Genomic DNA, 21,839 nt, shown 5'->3' on the forward strand with positions numbered 1-21,839 from the left:
CATTATTTTCACTAGTTATATAATTGCATTTCATACGTCTGAAATTACATTCTTAGTGGTTCTAAGTGGTTATAATTCCAGGTCAACATATAAATATTTTAATTTTGAAACACAACCCTGAAACCCTGCATTTCTTGCATAGCTCTTATACTAAATTACATGACATTATCTGTAAACATTGCAACATTTTGGTAGGTGACTTTGAATATATTTAATAAAATGTCCCCATGTTTTTAAATAAAAGCTCTGTATATCTCTTGGTGGTCATCTTTCCATGTCTTAAGAGTTGGAAAGACACATGGAATATTTCTATTTTATGTCCAGACTCGAGGAGGACACTTTGAGAGTCGTACCTTCCTGACTGAAACCCTGCAGACGGAGGGATCCAGGACTCCGGTGTGGGGGTTGGCACTCATTTTAGACACAAAGGTAAATCTCTTCCTCCAGCGAACACAGTTCTCTTGAACCTCCTCTCTGCAGAGAGAGAAAAAAAGGAGAAGCACATAAATCTCTGGAATAAACAATATTCTGCATTCTTGTGCTTCCAATGAATTATTCATTTCAAAATGCCTTTCTATTTTTGCTTACTCCTCACTTCTTGAATTGCAGACTTTGGTTAATAGGAATATAACTCAGTTTCCTATGTACTGAGGCAATATAACTGAGACTGACACTGAAACATATAAAGCAAAATGGCAACAACCTAAATTATGTATTTACACATAGACCAGGACTAATCAAGAACTTTTCCCCAAATATTTCCTGACATTTAGGTCAAAACCAAATGTTTCCAGGACATAGCAGCTTATAATTTTGATTTGCTATATATTCTCGGACTCTGAACAACACATTTTTTCCAGTTATGTCATCCCTTTCTCACAGACTCATGACCAGTGTATCGGAGGATCAGATTTATCAGGCCAATACTGGGGAAACATGTTATGAGAGAGTTTTTCCAAAGCTAAGTGAATTACAGAGCTGATTCCCATGACTTCTGACACTCAAAGAAAATTATCTTAGCTTGACTTAGCCGAACATTTCAATGATTTGTGGGCCAATGCATGTTTGAGGAGACTTTTTGTCAACAAGACAGTCTCTTGAGCCACTAAGTGACCTCACATCCACTGATGGAATGACTTTACCAACATGTAATCTGGTTTGCATCTAAGGATTTTCCCTCCTGCTTTACTGACAAGAAAGCTGTCAAGGAAACAGTCTAAAATGGTCAACAGACTTCTGTGAAAACACAGTTAGTCTTGTCAGAAATGCGAGTGAAACACCTTTAAATACCCATACATCCTGGCAAACATGTGGGAACACAGCACAGCAGTAGGTTTACAAACAGACCACGTCACTGATCTGTTTGTTGCTGAAAACAAAAGCTAATGTGACTGGCACTTCAACAAATTCCAAAGAAATTTCCCTGAAACACCGCAGCACGCAGCAAGAGAGGAATCTGTGTGGTATGTACTGAAAAAAAAAGACTTATTTGTTTAATATAGCACTTGCAACATGTGTTGTGTTGTCAAAACAAGATTCCAATCAAAATCTGATTTTCTGCAGAACTACATGTCATCTGTAAAATTAGCCATGACTCTTATTCAGAGCTGACACAACATAAAAACAAGCTTTAACTATTTTGATAGGTCATCTGAGTTTGTTTTTCAAGCAAAAAAAATGCCAAACATTACCTAATTCTTGCTGGCTAGTTCAGAAGATTTCCAGCTTTTCTTTGTCTTGTGAGAAAGTTAATCACATATTTTTTGATTTTGCACAGTTGGTTTAACTAAACACAGCACAGCTGAGAATATAAAGCATGATAAGGCCTAATCGAAACACACATTCATCTAGTGTTGAGGAAGAAATATCAGCTGATGAAGGTGCATATGGTGGGACTCACTGCGTCAACTATAAATCCAGGTTAGGAGTCTACGGCTATGCTAGCAGCTCTGTGCGGCTATACTTCCTACTATGGTGACATTAAGTAGGTATCATGTTTACCATGTTCACCATCTTAGTTAAGCTTGTCAGCATGCCAACATGTGTTAACTAGCACTAAACACAAAGTACAGCTGATGCTGGGAGTGTCATTGGTTTTTCAAGTACTTGGTCATAAACCAAAGTGGATGGCACTGGATGAAAAGTTAGGGTTTACGTTATTACAGTTCATCTGGAGGGGAACATGAATGTTTTTACCAAAAGTTAAAGGAAATCCATAAACCACTTGGAGAAGCATTTCACTCAAAAACACAAACATAAAAAGTCTGAGAAAGTCAGTAGAATTTAACCTCTGGGAACCAGTGATGTCTGTACCAAATTCAAATGCAACTGATTCAATATTTCTAGAGATATTTCAGTCTGGACCAAAGAGGTGGACCCTGCCATCCACAGAGCCACACCGCTAACGTGGCTAAAAATATGTTTTTCACTGTGAACAGAAGCGTTTCTACTGTGTTATTTGTAGTTACTTGCAAACGTCTCTGATGCTAAAACAGGAAGACGTCCAAAAAACAAAGTCAGGACGTTTGAAGTTGTACTCTAAAATGCTACATGCCCATTATGGGGGAAACATTACTTTAAAATCTTAAAATCCTTATGTACAGGTCTTCATTATTGCTAACTAAGTTACGAGAATCTACACTCTTCTCAAGTTAAATACCATAATAAGAGCACCATAATTTGTGTAAAACCTCTGTCAATCACCAGGGAAAGCACAAAAAGTGTTCTTGTTCTCCTCGTAAATGGAAAACATCTCATTTAGGAACTTTTATTGGATTCTGTCCAACAACATGTTGAGGAGAAGTAGAGCAACTGAGCGGCCAAATGTTTCTGGAGTCACATAAACCTCATGATGTCTCCTTAATTCCAACACGTATAAATCACAGACACAGTGCTTCATGGCGGGGCGTGCATTTGTAGGTGAAAGAGAAATCCCAGTACTCATGATTTGTTTTTATTGTTGCAACTCTGGTACATCAAGGGAAGTACAGTCTTAATAGTTCCTGTCTGTCTAAATAAGTAACATGTAAACTGGTCATGTGATTTACATTTGGATTATCTGAAAACTTAACATCAGCTCCAGAGATTTATTATTATTGCTGTAAACAATTAAAGTTTCTCATTTATTTGTTTGACTCACAGGACGTGATTTGACTGTGGATATAAGCCTGCCATTGGTCACCTGTTCCAGGCATCTGCGTTCTTAAAGTCCCTAGGAAACGACAACAACCTCCGAGCTAGCAATCTAGACACTGAAAATGGGCAGTTAGCGCCTAGTCGCTAACAGTACTAATGTAAACAAGCTAGTAGCTGTTAGCTTTTCTCTTGTGGTGATTTAAAAATTTTAAATGCAAAGCCCATCTCCTTACATGCAAATGTTCCACCCCGGTACTATTTTCCAGGGGGATCGTCTCTGCATCCTGCACTGCCCAAGATGACTGTGATCGGCTCAAAGAAACAGTAATAAGCCAGAGCGTATTTTTCCCCCTCAAAGCAGAATTATCATGTGTAGATCCAGACCTTTCACCAGCACTGAGGCTATGCAAGACTATCTATTTGTCTGTTTCAACAATTTAAAAATAATCATAAAATACATGCGGTACAATCTATGGATGGTTTCCACAGGGCAATAAGGAGGGTGAAGATCCTTTCTAATATAATAACAAAACTGGTACAACATTAACCATGGCCCAATGGCCTGTGGCCACAAAAAATTACTCTGTGAATCCGATATGTCGGGGCTACTGAAGTATGGGTTTATTAAGTTTACTCAAACCGCTAATACAATCCTCACAGAAGAACCACAAACAAACCAAATATTTAGGAGTGAATCTAAGGACATAATGTACTGCGGTGTGTGCAGTCCAGCTGGCTTTTCATCAGAAACAAAAATCTATCTAGGTCACCAAATTTAGGGGCTTGGTGGTCCGAGGGGCCAGAACTTAAAAATATTACGGTCAATCCCTGGTGGTAACAGAAACCAAATCAAAGAACTGATAAAATTCATCCAGTGGGATAATATAGATCAGATTAACAGATCAGGGAACAAAATCATGTAATCTGAGCTTCCACTTTGTGATTAATGAGGACATTTACCTGTTCAAGACCCGTGGGTTCAACTACCTGTTAGATTTAAGTATTTCCTATCTACGAACAGAAATTTTAGCCTGATGGCAGTGCTAGAGGAAAAGTCCTGGGATCAGCAAAAACACTAAGAATCAACCTTTTGGGTAACATGAATATAGACAGAGAGTTTAATGTCAATCTGTCTAAAGCTGTTGAAATATGACACTGAACAAAGAGAGATCAATCGTCTGACTGAGCTGTCCACCAGCCATTAAGTCTTTCTGCCAGGAGGACAGAAAAAAACTAAAGCTGGCACAATCAGGTGATTAATCAATCAACTGTGTTTGAATTACCTTGATTTCATGTTTTTTATTTCAATTCATATACATGAGGCAGTTTGAGTTATCACATGAGACAGAAGGTGCTAATGACACAACAATCACACACACACACACACACAATCTATAGTGCTAACTAGCAGCAGCTGCTCCTCACACTCCCCCTCCCCCCTTCATCTTATTCACCACCCCTCCATTATGTGCTGTGTGATTTCTTCCACTTCACTTCTGTCATTCTCTCTCTCTCTCTTTAACCACTTTTAATCTTTTTTTCCGCAGCACTCTGAGCTGAAAACATCGTTAATAAGAAACATTAGCCAGGGCTGAACTACTTTCACTTTTGTTTTGATTTCTTTGTGCGATGACAACACTGAGTAAAAAATGCAGGTTTTCCAACTAAAATCCTGTATATCTATGATTTTTACATAGACTGAAACATATTTTATTGAAGACACTGTTGGATATTTATAGTCTGTACCGTATTTATCATAATGGCTAGTTGTTAAAGACGATCAATACAACATCAATTAATCAATTAATTGATTGATGACAATTCTGATAACTGATTGCTCACTTACAAGTAAAATACTAAACATCTGCTGGCAAGAGCCTCTCTTTATTGCTTTTCTACACTAAATATCATAACAAATAGACTATTTAGAGTTTTTTGAGAGTTGGTCAGACAAAATTAGCGACCTATCATATGCAAATGTTATGACTTGAGATTTCTATACTAAAGTAATATTCAAATAATAAAAAAAATATCTGATATAGACAGCTAAACAAAAAAAAGAAGACTGTGACCAAGTAAACATGGATGTAAATGATCCTAGATTAAAAATACCTCAAAAAAAAAACCTGCTTTGCAAATGTTTTTTCAGGAAAGAAACACACTCAGCATGTTTGCTGGGATACACACAGTGCATTTATAACTTTTATTACAGGCCGGGTTAATGTCTACTGATATTAATCCGTCTGAACATAATGAATGATGTTCAAGCAAAATATTGTGGCGCAAGCAAATAAAACACTGGGAATTCACTACAAAGAGATTAAAACCACCAAAAACAAAATCTTCTTTAATATTAACCCTATGTTGTAATCCTAAACAGAGGATTTTCACTCATCCATCTATCCCTGGAAACAAACAGGGTTCTCAGAAGACCAGGAACACAAAAGCACTCTCTCTCTCTGGGCTCTTATCAGGACCCCCTTGCTATTGGTCCTCCAGCGTGTAACGAGGAGCGTTTCCAAACCACATTCCTCACTCCAGATGGCTTTGTTCAGACTCCATGGAAACCTCACACTCCTCAAATCCACCGACGGTCTGCCAGCAGCTCAGAGGAGGAGCAGACGCTCACAGCAACACTCTCTCTTTTGGCCTCAGACGTTTTTATAAGCCCGCCGCCGTTTGTTTTTAATCTCACCTGCAACCTTTGAATCTCTGAATCTGTTTATTCTCTTGTCTTTTGTTTTTTTTTTTGTGCAGGAGGAGGCTGCGGTGTTACATTTAAGAGAGGATGTTTTGAATTTATGGTGTGCAAGAACATGTTACCTATTGGTCTAACAATAAGCAGTCTTAGTTAAGTACATATTTTGTATAATTTGGGTGTTTTGGACATGTTTTCAGAGTTTAACCCTACTTAAAGTCTTCACAAAGACACTTGAGTCATCCATAAATAAAGGACAAGATACAAGATACGAGCAGCACGTCAGCACTCAGCTGTGAAGGCAGCCTAGCAGCAGACTCTGAGTTGAAGCAGGCCACAGTGACAGTACACACACCAGAACTGCTCTCACTCCAGCTGAACAGAGCTCACATAAACAGAGGACTGAGGGCCGACATGATAACGCATGCAAAAAAAAAAAACTAATACAAAGGCCGCCATTGTGCGTGTCCTCTTTTGTGAATTTGTCCTGCAGGCAACACTTTCATCAAGTCGTACAGTTGAATCAAATTAGTGCTCTTCAAACAGAAAACTGCTGTGTCCCTCAACTGAACAGAATTTCCGACCAGCTGAAAATAGAGCAAAACCTGATGTTTCCCTGCATACGACACGTCATCCTGAAGATGGATGAGTAGCAGCTGGGGAAAAAGTGGGACTTTTACAATGGCAACATGGGTTCCACCATCTATACTTAATTCTCTGTAACCACAGGAGATGTGTGTGATTAGTTGTTTAGACTCTAATACTAGCTATACAAATGTACAACGCCAGTTAACTGTTGCATCCAAGATGTTATGCAGCCGCCACTAGCTGGGGTTGCATCCACTGCAGACGGCTGCCCCTGCCTCCCTGTGCTTATAACCAGATGTTGTAATCCAGAAAGGTGGAAAAAAGAAAGCTGGACAAAGATGACATCTCGTAAAATCAGCAGGGTTTGGCAGTATTTTGAGAAAGAAAATGAAAACGGTTGTATGTAGGCTGTGTCAGAAAAAACAGACTTTAACCTGCAAGGAAAGAGGGCTGTTGACGCTAGCTCTGCTAATGTTAGCCACACCGTGTGGCAAATAGAGATGTACCAATCCACTTTTTTTCAGTTCCCAGCCGATTCAGATATCTGCAGATACTGATAAAGTGCTCTCTTATCCTTGATTTTTATGATGATGACTGTTATTATTATTATTATTAGCAGCAGCAGCATTACTGAGATTACATGAGGCTAAAACTGTACTTCAGTCTGGAAAGCTTGTGTAGTTTGTGTAATGGTGTCCTTCAACCATCGTGCAGGATTCTTCCCTGTGACACTCACATGAGCAGGTGATAGGTGTGTGTAATGTGTTTGTTAAGAATATGGTGGTTTATGGTGGTAACTGTCTTTTTAGTGCTGGTTTGTTGTTACATCATGAGTGATGTGGCAAGTACATTTCTTCACTCCAGCTGCACCACAGTCATTTGGAATGTGTTTCTTTATACTATATACAGATACTTAGTGTAAATATAGAGCATAAATGAACAGCCCTCATTCATGATGTTACAGCATAGAGTTTGTAAATAGAAAACATGTGACAGCACGTGGTGTTATGGAATTTGATTCAGAATGTGGCTCAGTGTCACATACCTGATGAATGCCATGGGGCCTCTGTACCGATACTGGATCGGCTTCAAATGGCTCTTAATATACAAAACCCTTTTCAGAGAATTTTCAACATTGCTATGAGTGTTTTCTTACTTTTACTTTTAAACTAGTGAAAATTAAAAAAAAACTTTCTGCTTAATCAGTGGAGGAAATTAGTCACAGGAACATCCCTACTCACTACCGTAAAATGTTCACTGAAAAGAACATTAGGAGAGACGCTGTCATGTGTTGAAAAGCAATCCCCCAAAATGAGCTCAGTCTGAGAACCTCAAAGCAAACCAAAAACACAGATCATAAAAGAGCAGACAGAGAAGCAGACTGACACAGCTTGAAGAGTGGCGTAATCCATTTACATTTACTGATGTTCAGTGAGAACAAATGTAGAACAGGCTCAGATTCCCACATCATCAACAATTACATGCAAATCAAAGCCAGGAGGCCACGAGTCAAAGACAGATGGAGCCAACAAGACAAATATTCCTGCAACTATATACTGTAATATCCAGACTAGATTAGGAAGTGGAAGGAAAGCAAATAAGAGCTGCGGAGCTGAGGAAGAGAGGATTTAAAAATCCTCAGAGAAGCAAACACTGGACCACGCAGAGGAGGAAGAACTGAGACACTGGGTTTAATTGGGATGAGAAAGAGAGGATATGAAGTACGTCTTCAGATTATTTTTGTGGAGATACAGACAAGAAACAAGGGAAAAGAAAGAGGGTTTGACATGCAAGAATGGTAGCCAGCTGAGATTGAAACAGTGTGCTGAGGTTTTATGGTATGACACATGACCGCAAAGCCACCAGGACTCCCGGGTCACATAGATAAAACTGAAAAAAAGTTCTCATAACATAGATTTTTGCTTCAGAGTCCTAAACTGTCATTAAGCTGCCTTTTATGTTGTTGAAGTGGTGTGACCTTTAATTGGATTTTCTGTGATCGTTTTAAATATGATTTTGTGAGTTGATGTTAGTCTTTCTTTTCCAAGAAATAAAATGAGAATGAGAAGAAAAAAGCAATCGGTCACTTTTGTTGAATCAAGAATTTGTGAACATTAGCCATGCCTTGATCTTTCTTTTATAATTCACGTTTTTATTTATTTGAATATACACAGACTGGCAGTATTATTAATACACAGTAATATATTCATAGGCTGATGGTGAATACACATATGTAGAACCAAAACTGTTTAACAACCACTGCAGTACAGCTAAATCATTACCCAGCAATGCAATGACCTCTTAAAGTTTTTACTTTCATTATTGATTCTAGCTAACATTTGTTCATATGATACTATTTCTAACAGAGTTTACATCTATTTTGTCAGTCTGGAGGGGATGTACTTTTCCAGTATTGAGCAATTTTTCTTGGATTTTTGCGTAACTATTCTAGAGAAAAAAAATCCATTTTGTAAAATGATTTTCATCCTGACTTTAAGCCTGACAAAGAGTTTTGAGGATTGTTCTACTATGATTGTTTACATGTAGACTTACACTAACATCTACTAATCAGCAGCTCCTGCTGCTTGGAAAATCTTACATGACAAAATTTAAAAAGTAAATCTATCATGTTGAGCTGAATTTACAGGAACTGGAATCAAATTTGTTTTGACCTTCTCCCTGCTGCCAAAAATCCACAACCTGGCAAGGCGACAGGTTATTAAAACTCAGTCCAGTAACCAAGCTGTTTCTGACTCTATGCTACTTCTGTTTAAAAGTCTTGGTTGGCTTGTTATGTTGGAAAACTGAACCTAAATGAAGCAAGCACAACAAATGGAACAACAAAGAAAACTCCTCAGTACACGTCAGACTGAAGAAGACAAACTAAAGTTGCGATTGTAACCTGAAGTCATCAGAAAGCCTGAAATGTAAACATGAAGTCCCTGATTTGAGTTGCCCCCCAACAGGACCCCAGCATGTGATGACTCAACATGTCAGTAATGCAGCAGTTTGGGATCCTTATCTCCCATCCTGGCTGCGTGGCTCCTGGGGGCCCCGGCCACAGCAGCAGAAACACAAACAGCGCCCGGGACCGGGTCGCATCGAGGGCTCAGATAAACAGCCTGAGAGCAGAGTGCTGAGGAAGCAGACAGATCCTGCTGCAGAGGGGGCGGTGACGTAAGGACGAACCAGCAGGCAGCAGGAGGGACACGGAGTCACGGAGGATGTTCCTCTGCCCAAAAGGTCACAGGGTCGATTCTCACTGACGAATGACCTTTAAACAACCACGTGTTCTGCAGAAGGGACCACCACACCTCACCCCTCCCTCTTCACTTAATACATGTTAGTCATCCCTGTAAAGGGGCTAAAAAGGCTAATTTTTAAAAGCCTCCGGCCAGATGTTAACTTAGCCATTAAAACAGTATTAAAACAATCAACATGTGGGACCTTTCACCCTTATATTTGTGTAACTTTTATGAAATAAAGTGAATAATAAAGATGAGGAGAAGCCTGACAAGCATAAACATGAAGGCCAGTTCACTCATTAATCACTTAACTGATCCTATAGGGACAAAAAAATTATCTAATGTTTTCTGAGGCTCTAGTGGAGCTCTGTCAAGTATGTTTTATTTTTACCACGTTTTGTTCAACTTTGTTGTCTTGTTTTTAGCTGTATGTCTACTTCTGTCTTTCAGTAAATTGTTCTTGGAAATGTTTGTAACATTGAGAGCAACTTAAAAGTGGAGTCAAATTCCTTGTATGTGCACAAATGCCTGGCCAATAAAGCTGATTCTGACTCTGGCCAAGAAAAAAAAATCTTATGATGAAGCTTCAGTTAGACAAATAAGCTAATGATGTTTATTGATGCAGCACAGCAAACACCAGTGCACAAGAGTATTGTACCATGGTGCTATTTTACTAGAAGTTAGTGATATCAAATCATAGCTTCATGAAACGTCAAGATAAAAAGGTCAATCTTAGAGAGAGAAGCTCTAATAAATAACCAATGTCACAGGAATTCCCCTGTATGATGGAATAGAAATTCTGATTACCTGGCCGGATACCAGAGGAATTAAGTCCAAAACACCCCCACACCCCATACATACACACACACACACTCACACACACACCTCCCCTTACATCCCACCAAAACGCTAACGGCTGGAAAAGTGAGATGAAAACAGGAAACAGCTGTTGAGAAGCCTCTCGTCCCAGTCGATTTCTAACTCTCCTCATAAACTCCTCTCTGGACTTCTTCCTTCCTTTCCTCTTCCCTTCTCTCACACGCCAAATGCCCAACCTCACAAGCTGCAACCAGGTGAAAAAAGTCACACTTCCCCCTCACCGTTACGCTCTTGAGCACAAAAGCACCACAGGTACATTTGGTTGATAACTCGTATCACAAAACCTTAAACAGAGGCGGTTCCAGGGATGGCTTCCTGCTTGTGTTTCCACTGAACGCCCTGCCTGCTTCAATCAAGCCAATCAAATACTTATGGGTGCTGTTACACGGGACATTTACTCTTGCTTTGTTCCTCAGATCTTCCTAAAATGACACAAACCCAATTCTCTAATTTAATTGGATGATTATTAATAGATCTGATTGTGTTTTTACCTCCAGGTAATGTCTAGATTCTCAGAAGCTGTAACCAATTGTTTTATTATTTGTCATTTTGCTCAGTGAATAACTGAAAAAATTATCTGATTGTAAAATGACTGAAAATCATTTGGAAAAAGTAGAAGTTGAGAAATGTGTCCGTTTTTTTTAACGCATTACTTTCAACAGACTTGTTTGTTCATTACCGTCCGTTATGGAGATACCAGGAAGGAAAACAAGGTCTGTCTCAACATCATCTTACATCATCATACATATCTGTGCCCATGGATTGGCCCATCTACAGCCGGTGAGGTTAGTGACTACTGTTCTTCTGTGCCGTCACCACACGGGAAACCACAATTCTTGTACAGGGCAGAGAACAAGCTAACTGCATTCATGCTGATTCATAGTAGATCCCATGAGAACGCGGCACTTAAAACCAGTCAAAGCAGGGCAGAGCCATGAGGTTAGATCAGCCAAAGGGAACGCAGCCGCCCACAGACCTTCGTAGATCTGTGGAAACAGGTAAACAGGTCGCTCCTTTGTGTCATATGAAACTAAAAACTTCAAGCTGCTCCACACTGAGACCCTGCGCAGTAACAGACAACACACGAGGAGCCCGTCCGTGTGAGACAAATTTCATCATCCGCTCATGTCCACATGTCTTCAAGTGTGCCAACTGGACATGTGTGGAACATATGAGCTAACAGCCAGTGTGGTATGTACAGAATGGCATGTGTGTCTATTTGGGAGTATAGTCAAATGTGATGTAGGAGAGGCCGTTTAGCAGTGACATGAGTGGTTCATGTATCTCAACTGTCATATGATGAAAAAAAGGCCAAAAAAAAGCCACTAAAATGTAAGAAATGTTTTAAGGAACATATTTAGAGAAACAGCAAATATGGAGGAGGAGGCCACCATCTCCATCATCTTTCACATCTGTTATTAGATTAATTAGGACACAAAGAAGAAACACTTTAAAAAAAACTTACGTAAGGCCATTTAAAACAATTCAAACCAGTCAAGTGAGGGTGACGCCGGACAAAAGACAGTCAGGAAGCTCTGCCAACTCCACCCAAAAGTTCCTGGTACTTTAAAGAGTTCTAAGAACCGCATCCTGAACGTTCCGGCTGGAAAACACTGACACAACTTGACATGACAGAATACTGGACAAGTACAGTGCCAGCTCTCCAAGTAGTTTGAAGATTTATTAGCTGCGTTAAAGGGAAATTGCAGTGTTTTACAACCTGGTCTGTAATAATCTTCGAGGTTTTGGCCTTTGTCATTGGTCATACCACAGCTTTACAACAGTGTCCATTAGATGTTTAACTGGTTTACAGTCTGATTGCCAGTTTAATAAATGACTTACGTACTTTTGGATATAAATACATAAGATCATGTTTTAGTATGGATTTAGGGCTGAAAGAGATTCAAAAGTACAAAAACGGCATTGACAGTGTGCCATTTGGATGCATTTCTAGCGCTCAAGAGAACTTAAAACATCATTACTAACAAAAGACCAAAATGCTAACAACAATCTTCTACCACAAGGACAATTTAGTAGCTGTTCTGAAGCTTTTGATCAAGTCACATAGACAGGGGGTTTGCTCAGTTGTTATGAAGTTGTAGAAACGACCATCTTTCTGCACTTGAAAGTGAAGTTCATGAAAATTGTGACTGAAGATTGTGCAATCGATCTAATGTTCCAGTAGAGCTACTACGTGGACCTTGAGGTGGGAATGTTTACAAAAAATCTTAAGGTTATTTAAGGTTACAAGTATGTTCTCGATTAAGAATCCTCAGCTGAATTTTTAGTTGTGGGGGGAAAAATGTCAAAACGAAACCAATTTTGGACCTCACTGTTCTGTATGACATTTTAGAAATGAACACCTCATTTGACCCTCTAATATACATAACATCATGTATTTATATATATATATGTGTGTACGAGGTTAATGCCACGTACTGAACACAAGAAAGTCTGGTGTGTGTGTTCCTGCATCTGAACAGGAAACTAACCTAATGAGTCCACGTTGCCACATTACAAACAGCCTCTCAAAGCTCAATGTTTCACTCTGACTTTACTTCTTCTTCTGACTTGAACACTTCATAGCATCCACAGCTTTGTTCTTCATCACACCTTCATCTCAGGTGCCAGCCTCTGACTGCTCCAATTTATGTTTTTTTTCCAGATGTAACGATAAAACTCCCCCGTCTTCCTCCCTCTCAGATCTTATTTCCGCTTCTGGCACTCCTCAATCAGACAGTCACTACAGCATTAAAGAAATATTTAATTGCGCTCAGTGTCAGGCTGTTGAAGTTGTGTCTTTACACTGTTTACAGTTGGCTTCATGCAGTGCCAGAGCTGTGGGAATGTCAGAAACCGTGTGGATAAAAACATCAGCTAAATGTCTTAAATGTAAACCTTAAATGTCAAATGAAAAAGGAGAAGCAGCTGATAAAGACTGAACTGATGCACCGCTGGTGTGTTTCTGCCAAATCAGGATGCAGACCATCTGGTTTCTAAAGCTGCACGGAGAGAAAAAAAACATCTGACTGGCTGCATATACTGGCTGCTTTCAGTGGACCGTTCCTGATTCTTGAAGTTTAACTCCAACTTCTTCTCAAATGTTAGGTTTCTGATATATTCACTTGTTGAAAGAAAGTGAATTTATACCATTTGCAGCAGTTGTGATTCTTTTCTCTGTGCCAAGTGCAAACAAGAGAAGGAAACTTAAAATATCATCTCAAAGACAAAAAGTCAGAACTGAAACAAAAAACCTGATATAATTTGAGTGATATTATGCATATTTTTCAATACAGAACCAGTGAAAGTGTTCTGAAGGGTGAGGAGATGCTGCAGATTTTGGGCAATAATAGGTTTCAGGAGACTGAGAGCACATAAATGTTTGGGATCTCTTTGCATATAAATAACTATAAATATGTAAGAGGGAGTCTCACTGCTAAATCATTCACACTAGAAAAAAACGTGTTTGCCCCTGAATGTTCTTCCATAAAACAAACCAATCTTTGTGACAACTCAGTAATTTTTGGTCTTGTTATTTCCTGTGTTTTTTGTTTTTTTTAAATGAACGTGCATAGAGGGTTTTATGTAACTCTTGTTTTGCCTTTGGCTATTCCTTGTATTTACCCTGTCCAAATGTTATGAATGCACAGCACTGTTTATCTTACATCACTAAAACTGTAAAACCACACGTTGAATCAAGGGAACGAAACACAAAAGGACTCCTCTGTCTGCTGGGACATCAGTTATTAAAAAGGTTAGGTCATCATAAATAAGACCAATGTGTGTTTTTGAGGGTGTTCATTTTCCAGACTGAATATGAGTCACCAGTATTTTGTGCCAAAACCTTATTTTGTGAAAGTTGGTCCTTTTAGATGCCCAAAAATTATAAAAAAGTATTCTGTCGTTCCCCCTGTATTTTATTCTTACCGAGGTGGAAAAACCTTGGAAACAAAGTTTAAACAATCGTAAGACATTTAGGCCAAGTTGAGCTTAAATTTTTCAACTTTAGAGATGTTAAATTCTGTGTCAGAGTATTATAAATCACTGTATAGCATTTTACTGCAATAATTCTTTAAATTCATGATTCTTTTACTCAAATTGGACTCCCTGGATTATATATAATCATGTCACTGGTACACCAGACATTTAATGCGGTAATTTAATTTTAAAGTAATTTCTTCTCAAATTTGAGGATTTGCTGATTTTCTCTTCAGTGTCTTTGGGGTTTGGACAGCAGGTCAGACAAAACAGCACATTTAAAGGAGATGTGACACTGCCAGAAAATCACGCCTGAAAACATCTGATTTTGCAAACATAACTAAGAATAGTGACACTCTCATATAACTGATAGAAGTTTCTCTGCAACACTTTTCACTATTGTTGCTGTTCTCAATTCACACGCTGATAATGTCCCCATGTGTTTGACTTCATCTTGCAGATTTGTAGCAGTGATTCTTGAAGACATACACAGCCAGTGCCCAAAGGAACACAGGTTATGTGAGGCTGCCATCATGCACAACAAATCATAGATGAACAGTAGTGTATCAGTCTTTAAAGCACTCATATGAATCTCAGCAGTCCTGTGAGATCATGACCCACAATATCGATTAGAGAAACGCTGGAATGCATTACTGATAATGAGCGCCAAGGAAAACATCACTGTGTTATTCTGCAGCAACTGAATGTTAGTCATGTCGCAGGTGGATGACGGATATCAGACGATGTTCTGACGTATCGGACAGAGAGTGAACGCTCACATTCGCAGCGTGTGATCCTCTGCGCTCGCAGTCCGAACCAACCAAGGACTCTGGGGGGGGTGTTTATGTGGTGCAGCGCGGTACGCTGTGTAAGCTCGCTGTTAATTCCCCCACTGTTCCAGACCCACAACAAGACGAGGCCCCGGCCAGGGCCTGTACAAAGACTGGGTTTGTCAGATCTGTGACATAACGCTAATCTCTGTCCACCGCAGAGGGAGCCTCCCTGCGCCGTCGCCTCCTCCTCTGAGAGGGCTTTGTTTTCAGTCACAGAGATGATAACTGAGATGGGAGGGAGGGAATCTGGGCTGTTATATAACCACCAGTGAGGAGAATGACCTCTGAGGCCTCGGACATCGCAGTCCTTGCTGCTGAGGACAAGAGCTGAGAGGGACGGAAGGACGTTTGTCAACATATTCAGTTTGTCATTTCTCAGCAAATTGGAGCTTTAGTTTGACAAACAAACATTTTTACAAGGCTGCGATCCTTTGGAGGCGCTTGAAAATAATCTCACTGGATCATAAGCCAAAGAAATACAATGGTTTTGTATCACAAACAAACTGCATCACAAGCTGTCAAACTTCCATATCACTGGAGAAACAAAATAACAACAATAATAATAATAATAATAATAATAATAATAATAATAATAATAATAATAATAATAATAATAATGAAATATGTGATGTTAACAAAACTTAACGCAAAATAAAATCTGAAACACATTCTGCATTATTATTTTACAACACGTATACTATCAGACTTTTGTGCCCGGCAGTTCAGTGTGATGGATATCAGTGTGATCACCTACTTAAGACATGATTTTGCACACAATGTTACAAGCAGATATCCATAAAAACATTTCTTGGAATTCCTGGTTGTGTGTGTGGTCTGTCATCTTCCTGTTTTTCAGTTCTGCATGAAGAGCAGTGCTGAGAATAAACAAGACTTAAGAGACTACAGCCATGCTAGCTGCTCTATGAAGCTGCACTTAGACTCAGTGGTGTTTTAAGTGAAGAGTTAACATCAGCCTGGTCATATGCTTGCAATGTGAACACAGCCTGGGAACCAGATGAATCTATAAGCTCAGGTTTTATTTACTCTAGCACATACATCTGGCCACCCTCGGGTTCAGACAGATTTCCATGAGTCCTGGATCTGATCAGGCCAATCACAACCATTTACTGAATATGATCGATCGGCCAGGGACTAGAATTAGCCAGTTTTCAGCTTGACCAACCATGACCAGCGAGTAGCCAATCAGCGATACGTGTATGCACCCCACAAAATTTGAAAATTCAGGATAACAGCAAAAAATGAAGCCAAGTCTAGTCTAGTCTAGTCAGTTCATCCTGTCTTTATACGTTTGAGGAGATGTGGCTCAGTCCAAGCAGGTTTAAGTAATTCAGGTAAACGCCTTTCTTCAACAAACCACAAGGTGGATTACAGATTTACTGATGCTGAAATAGAATTGGGAAGACGCAACTTCATCAGGCCTTTCTACTCATCTTTACTAATGCAATGATATGTCCATCAAACCTCTAACAATATGAACAGCAGTTTTCATAAACACAATATAACAATATCAATGACTACCACCTGGATAATTATTAAAATACTCACAAAAAAATCATCACAAACTTAACTGACTGTATCTGTGGTTTTGTTAATGCAGGCTGATAAACTAAAGCAACAAACAAACACAGGGTAGCTGAGTCGAGGCTAAATTCATCCAGGATAACTGGAAAATCTTGGCTTAATCTGCTGTCTTGGTTTTGTGAAATAGCTCTCTGGTCACAACCTCACACACACACACACTCACGAACGCACGCACACAGCATGCTAACAGTGTTAATAAGAGGAAATTGTAGAATAAAAATTACAGTGTTGTGTAGTGTAATGAGTTGATAAACAGATTAGTCCAGTCGTTCCTTAATGAGAAGTAATGTCTGCTCACAGTGTCTTGTTGCATGTCCATGACATTACCTTTTCATGTTGTTTACAGTTGAATTGTTTATAGAAATAGAAACGCAAAGATTAAAGCTGCATTACGTGGCAGGTAGCGCAGACTTAGAAGTTAATCAGAGGTTGTTTGCTGGTAGCAGCTGTCTACTGCTGCTGGAAACAACAATCATAAAGGCAGTGAGACTAAACCGAACAGTGAATGTGGCGTAAAACCAAAACAAAGTGCGAATGGACGTAGAAAGGGGCTGGAATATGACACATAAGGATGTGATGTTTTGCGGTGTGTGCCACCAGTTTCCAAGTTTTTTCATCAGAAATGGTGCCTTCAGGTCACACAACATCACAATTCATGTGAAAAGTGGACAACACACATGTCACAGTTAAGGAGGGCTGTGTTCAGTTGTGTTAAGTTGCCTTTTGTGTGTTGTTTTTACATATTATTACAGTTGGGCCACTAAAAATCTACTCTGGCCTCCAAATTTAGGCCCTTAGATTGCAGAACCAGTACTAAAAAATATTAGCATCTATCCCTGGACTTTGTGAAGCAGAATTGCTTTTTTTAACCCTGTAACTCCTGACTTGATGAGTTAATCAACAGAAAAAATAGAAACTTAATCTGTTCTATCATTTTAAGTAAAATGCATCAGTTCCAACTTCTCCTCTCATGTGACAATTTTCAGCTTCTGAATCTCTTTAGGTTTTTTTTTAGTGTCGCTCATATAAAACAAAATATCCCACAAGTGTTTATGTGACTAAAACATCCAATCTCTCTCTCCTCACTGATGAAAGGTAAGAAAATGGAAACATCCGCTGACAAGATGCTTGATCAAGATGATCACAATCTGTGAGCTTGCATGCTTTTCCCTCTCAAAGACCCTCAAACACACTAACATGCCCTGCGCCGGGATGATGCTACGTGACACCAGGGAGGTCGAGCGTATACAAAGAGGATGATCTGCTTATACTGAGGGGACGGAGAGAAAACCTCTCCCACGAATGCATTTAACAGGCCTGTTTGAACACGAGGTACAAACATGGAAAAGTCTCGATAAAGGGAAGAAATAAAGGGGTTGATTGAGGTATTGATACCAACCACAAACGCTTTTTCCCTCCTGTTTTACATCACACAACCTGAGACGACTGAATGTGGGGCAGCTTTTACTTTAACACAACCCAGATCACAAGCTAGACCTGGAAAATCAAGTCCGTCCTTTCATCTGTAAAATGGGTTAGCTGCAGTTCAGAGATTCTCTGCCAATAAAACACTTAGCCGACTAACAATATAACGCCTCATGTTGCTTTACAAGTTGAGGTTAGTTTAGTGGGTCAGAGAAGAACAGACACAAAGAGCAGCGAGGCAGTCGTTATGCTTCAGGCTTGAAGAGAAGGTGCATACAAGATGTTCAAGAATTAAATAAATAAGTTTCCTGTGATGTTTGTTTGCTTATTTAGCTCATACAGGGCACAGTGAGCACAGAGGCTCTTTTGACACCAATATACCTGACATATGACACATTAAATTGGGAAATTGTGTTACAGGTGTCCAAGTCATGCCACAACCTGGCAACTCCACACACTCACTGAGTCACGTCTTTACTCTTCAACAAAACACTGGAACAGACTTCTGACGAGACTTTCAAGGCCGTATAATCTCATCTGGTGAATCAAAGACGAGGGAGGGAAAGAAGATGAGAGTTGCTGATGTTATCAGAGTCAAGGGAGGGAATCTGGAGTGAGATGAGAGGCTCAGAAATCAAATGAGAGCCGTCTTCACTTTACAGGTCAAGATTTTGCCAGAATCCACAGCAGAAAAAGCAGCTGAGTTTCTGAGGAAAACAATAAGTTATTTTAGGCTGTTTGGAGCCAGCAGACCTGATAATTTAACCAGTATGAACTGGTTTGAGTGGTTTTGTTGTGTTTAGTCTGGTTGTCCAGCGGAGGTGCCAGTGCAGATACACAGAGAGGCCACTTAACATGGCAACACCCTGCGTTTAAATCTGACTCAGAGAAAGCCAGTGTTTCATTAACCAGCCTGAAAACTGCTGGATTGTACACCTGAAATACTTCAGTGCAGCACAGCAGAAACAGCTTCAAAACCCAGATGAAAAAAACAATGATTTTATAGAGAATTCTACAAAACGGAACAGTAAAGCATTTTGATTTTGTCTGACGTTTATGAGACTAAAAAGTAGGGCTGCGAGATATGGTAAGAAAAACTTTTTTTGACAGATATTGCGATGACAATATGTTTCACAGTTAGTGGGAATGATCATTTTTGCATCACAATTTTTCATTTTCACTGAGAAAGACTATTAAACTCATGATGATATTTGTTGATATCTATGATGATGGTGACATTTATTGTCATCTGTACCAAGCAAACATGTTTTCTTTCATTTGGAGAACAAGATTTGTAGACCATCTCTGCAGCACTACAGTACTTTATTATCATACTGTTTTGTCCAACATTTTTCCTTTATCAAAAATAATTGCAGCTTCTGTGATTCGGGTACTGCAATTTTGATAATGTTTAACTTAACTGTGCAGTTCACTTCAGTGCAATAAAGCAGTAACAGCCATAAAACCCCAGTGAAAAACAATGATTTTAAAGAGAATTGTACAAAGATGCAGCAGTAAAACATTTAGTCAAAGTTTGATTCTTCCAGTACTAAAGAGGGAAGAAAACAAACCCAAACCAGTCTCCTAAAACATAACAAATCCAATGCAGTCACTGCAAAATCACTGTATTTAAAACAACAAACACACCATACACAATATCAGGAACCACGCAGAGTGTACTAGCCACATCAAAAAAGTTGGGGAAACTCCATGAAGTGTAAAACAAAGTCAATAAATCCTCTATAATAGTCCCTAAATGCACTATAAGCTCCTGCAAGTGCATTAAAGTTACTTTGATGAAGGAAAATCTTCTCTTGAACGCATTAGATTGTACCAAAAAGGACTTTAAACGTCTCTTAAAGAAGTTCTGCACGCATGAAGTGATGTTTAATGGTGTTCTCGTGTAATTTCTGGTGTTTCTTTACCTGGAAGAAGTAGCGACAAAGTCTCCATCCAGCAGCCGCAGCTTGCAGAACAAAACTCCGTTGACAAAAGGCACCGCGGTCAGCTCCTCCAGGGTCAGATGGGTCTGAAACTTGAATTTCTTCTTTTTCACGAAGAAGGCCATTGTGTTAGTGTCTTCACTCACATAAAACAGCGCTAACGCTAACAAAGAAACACAAAAAAAACACTATTAAAAACTAGCTAAGCTCAGTGTCCCTGCTGGTGTTGATGTTTCAGTCTGTGTTTTCATGCGAACTCCGCTGCTTCTTCAGAGATGATTCAGCACTGAAATCTGGAAACAAATCAAGTATTTTCGTTAATTACATGTATAAACGTAGAGGAAGTGTTGGCATTTGAGGTTTAAAGTAATATATGACTTACCTGGAGACATTTCGGGTACTGTGCGGTTCGTGAGCAGCGGTTCGACAACATAAAATGACAGAAAAAGACGTTTCGCCTCTTGTTTCTTTTGGTACCGAGAGGAGGAACTTTGCGCCATAGCGTCAAGCTAGCTGAGAGTACGTCATGTGACTTCCGCTCGGCACCTTTCGGAATAAAAGCTCAAACTCAAATAAATTCACAAATTATTTTCATTCAGATATGACAACAAATAAGCAAAGTAAACTAACAAAGTACATTTACTCAAGTACTGTATTTGTACTTAACTTGAGTAATGTAATGTAATCTAGTGATCCGTTTTCTGTTTCTTTATACCTCTGCTCCATCTTCTGTATGCTACTTTTTATTCTACTGTATTTATCGGATAAATTTACAGATTTATATTATAAATACAAGATATTATCAAAAATAAAATGTGATATATTATTATAATCAGCTACACAGCAGTATATGAAATAATTATTATTTATTATTAATCCACCATTGACTGTACTACAATAAAACTTTCAAACCTTCATGATGAAGGTCAGATAGCCCAAAATGTTTTATTTAATAAAATATTTCGGCAGTAAGTGGGACTGTGTGCGGGAGTTCTTCTCATTAAGTTGCACCTTCTTTCTAAATAAAACTGTGTAAAAATTTAAACATAAGAAAAGTATTTATTTAAACTGTGCAGTGACATTTTTAACACATAGACCATATAAGTGACTTGGTAATACTTGGCCAAACTGACAAAAGCGGAGACTAAATCTTGTACGAAAGAAAATAATAATAAATTGATTAAATTAATTAAAGTAAGTGCGTGTAAGATATCAGTAAAATTTAACTTTGTAATAATGAATATTATTTTCACTCTTTGTGAGATACAGTGCTTAACTCATACTTGACATTATTATGATTTTTTTATGAGCAACCAAAAATCTGATTTTTTTTTTCCTCTCCTTTTTTATTCAGGTATGTTTTCAAACGTGATAACTGTTCAGATAATCAGTCATTCACACCAGTAAAAATATACCAAAGGCCAACTAAAACAATGTACTTGATTATGGATTTTATTTTAAAGGGTAAATCTCCTGACTTCCAGTTCTCTTATAGCTCAAACTTGTTGACTTG

At 38.9% G+C, this 21,839-nt stretch overlaps 1 protein-coding gene across 1 annotated transcript in view; it reads right to left on the minus strand.

Annotated features, from left to right (window-relative positions):
• eeig1a (estrogen-induced osteoclastogenesis regulator 1a) overlaps positions 1-20,848 on the minus strand; it is a 33,374-nt gene extending 12,526 nt beyond the window's left edge. Inside the window, exons 1-3 of the mRNA XM_084728207.1 lie at positions 20,709-20,848; positions 20,309-20,619; positions 354-474 (exon numbers count right to left, since the gene is read on the minus strand). Coding sequence (XP_084584333.1) covers positions 354-474; positions 20,309-20,451 — 264 coding nt within the window. The 5' untranslated portion in view covers positions 20,452-20,619; positions 20,709-20,848. The remainder of the gene's footprint in view (positions 1-353; positions 475-20,308; positions 20,620-20,708) is intronic.
• Between the last annotated feature and the right edge of the window lie 991 nt (positions 20,849-21,839).

This window comes from Lutjanus erythropterus, chromosome 10, assembly GCF_056507025.1.
Source record: "Lutjanus erythropterus isolate fLutEry1 chromosome 10, fLutEry1.hap2, whole genome shotgun sequence".
NCBI lineage: Eukaryota > Metazoa > Chordata > Actinopteri > Lutjaniformes > Lutjanidae > Lutjanus > Lutjanus erythropterus.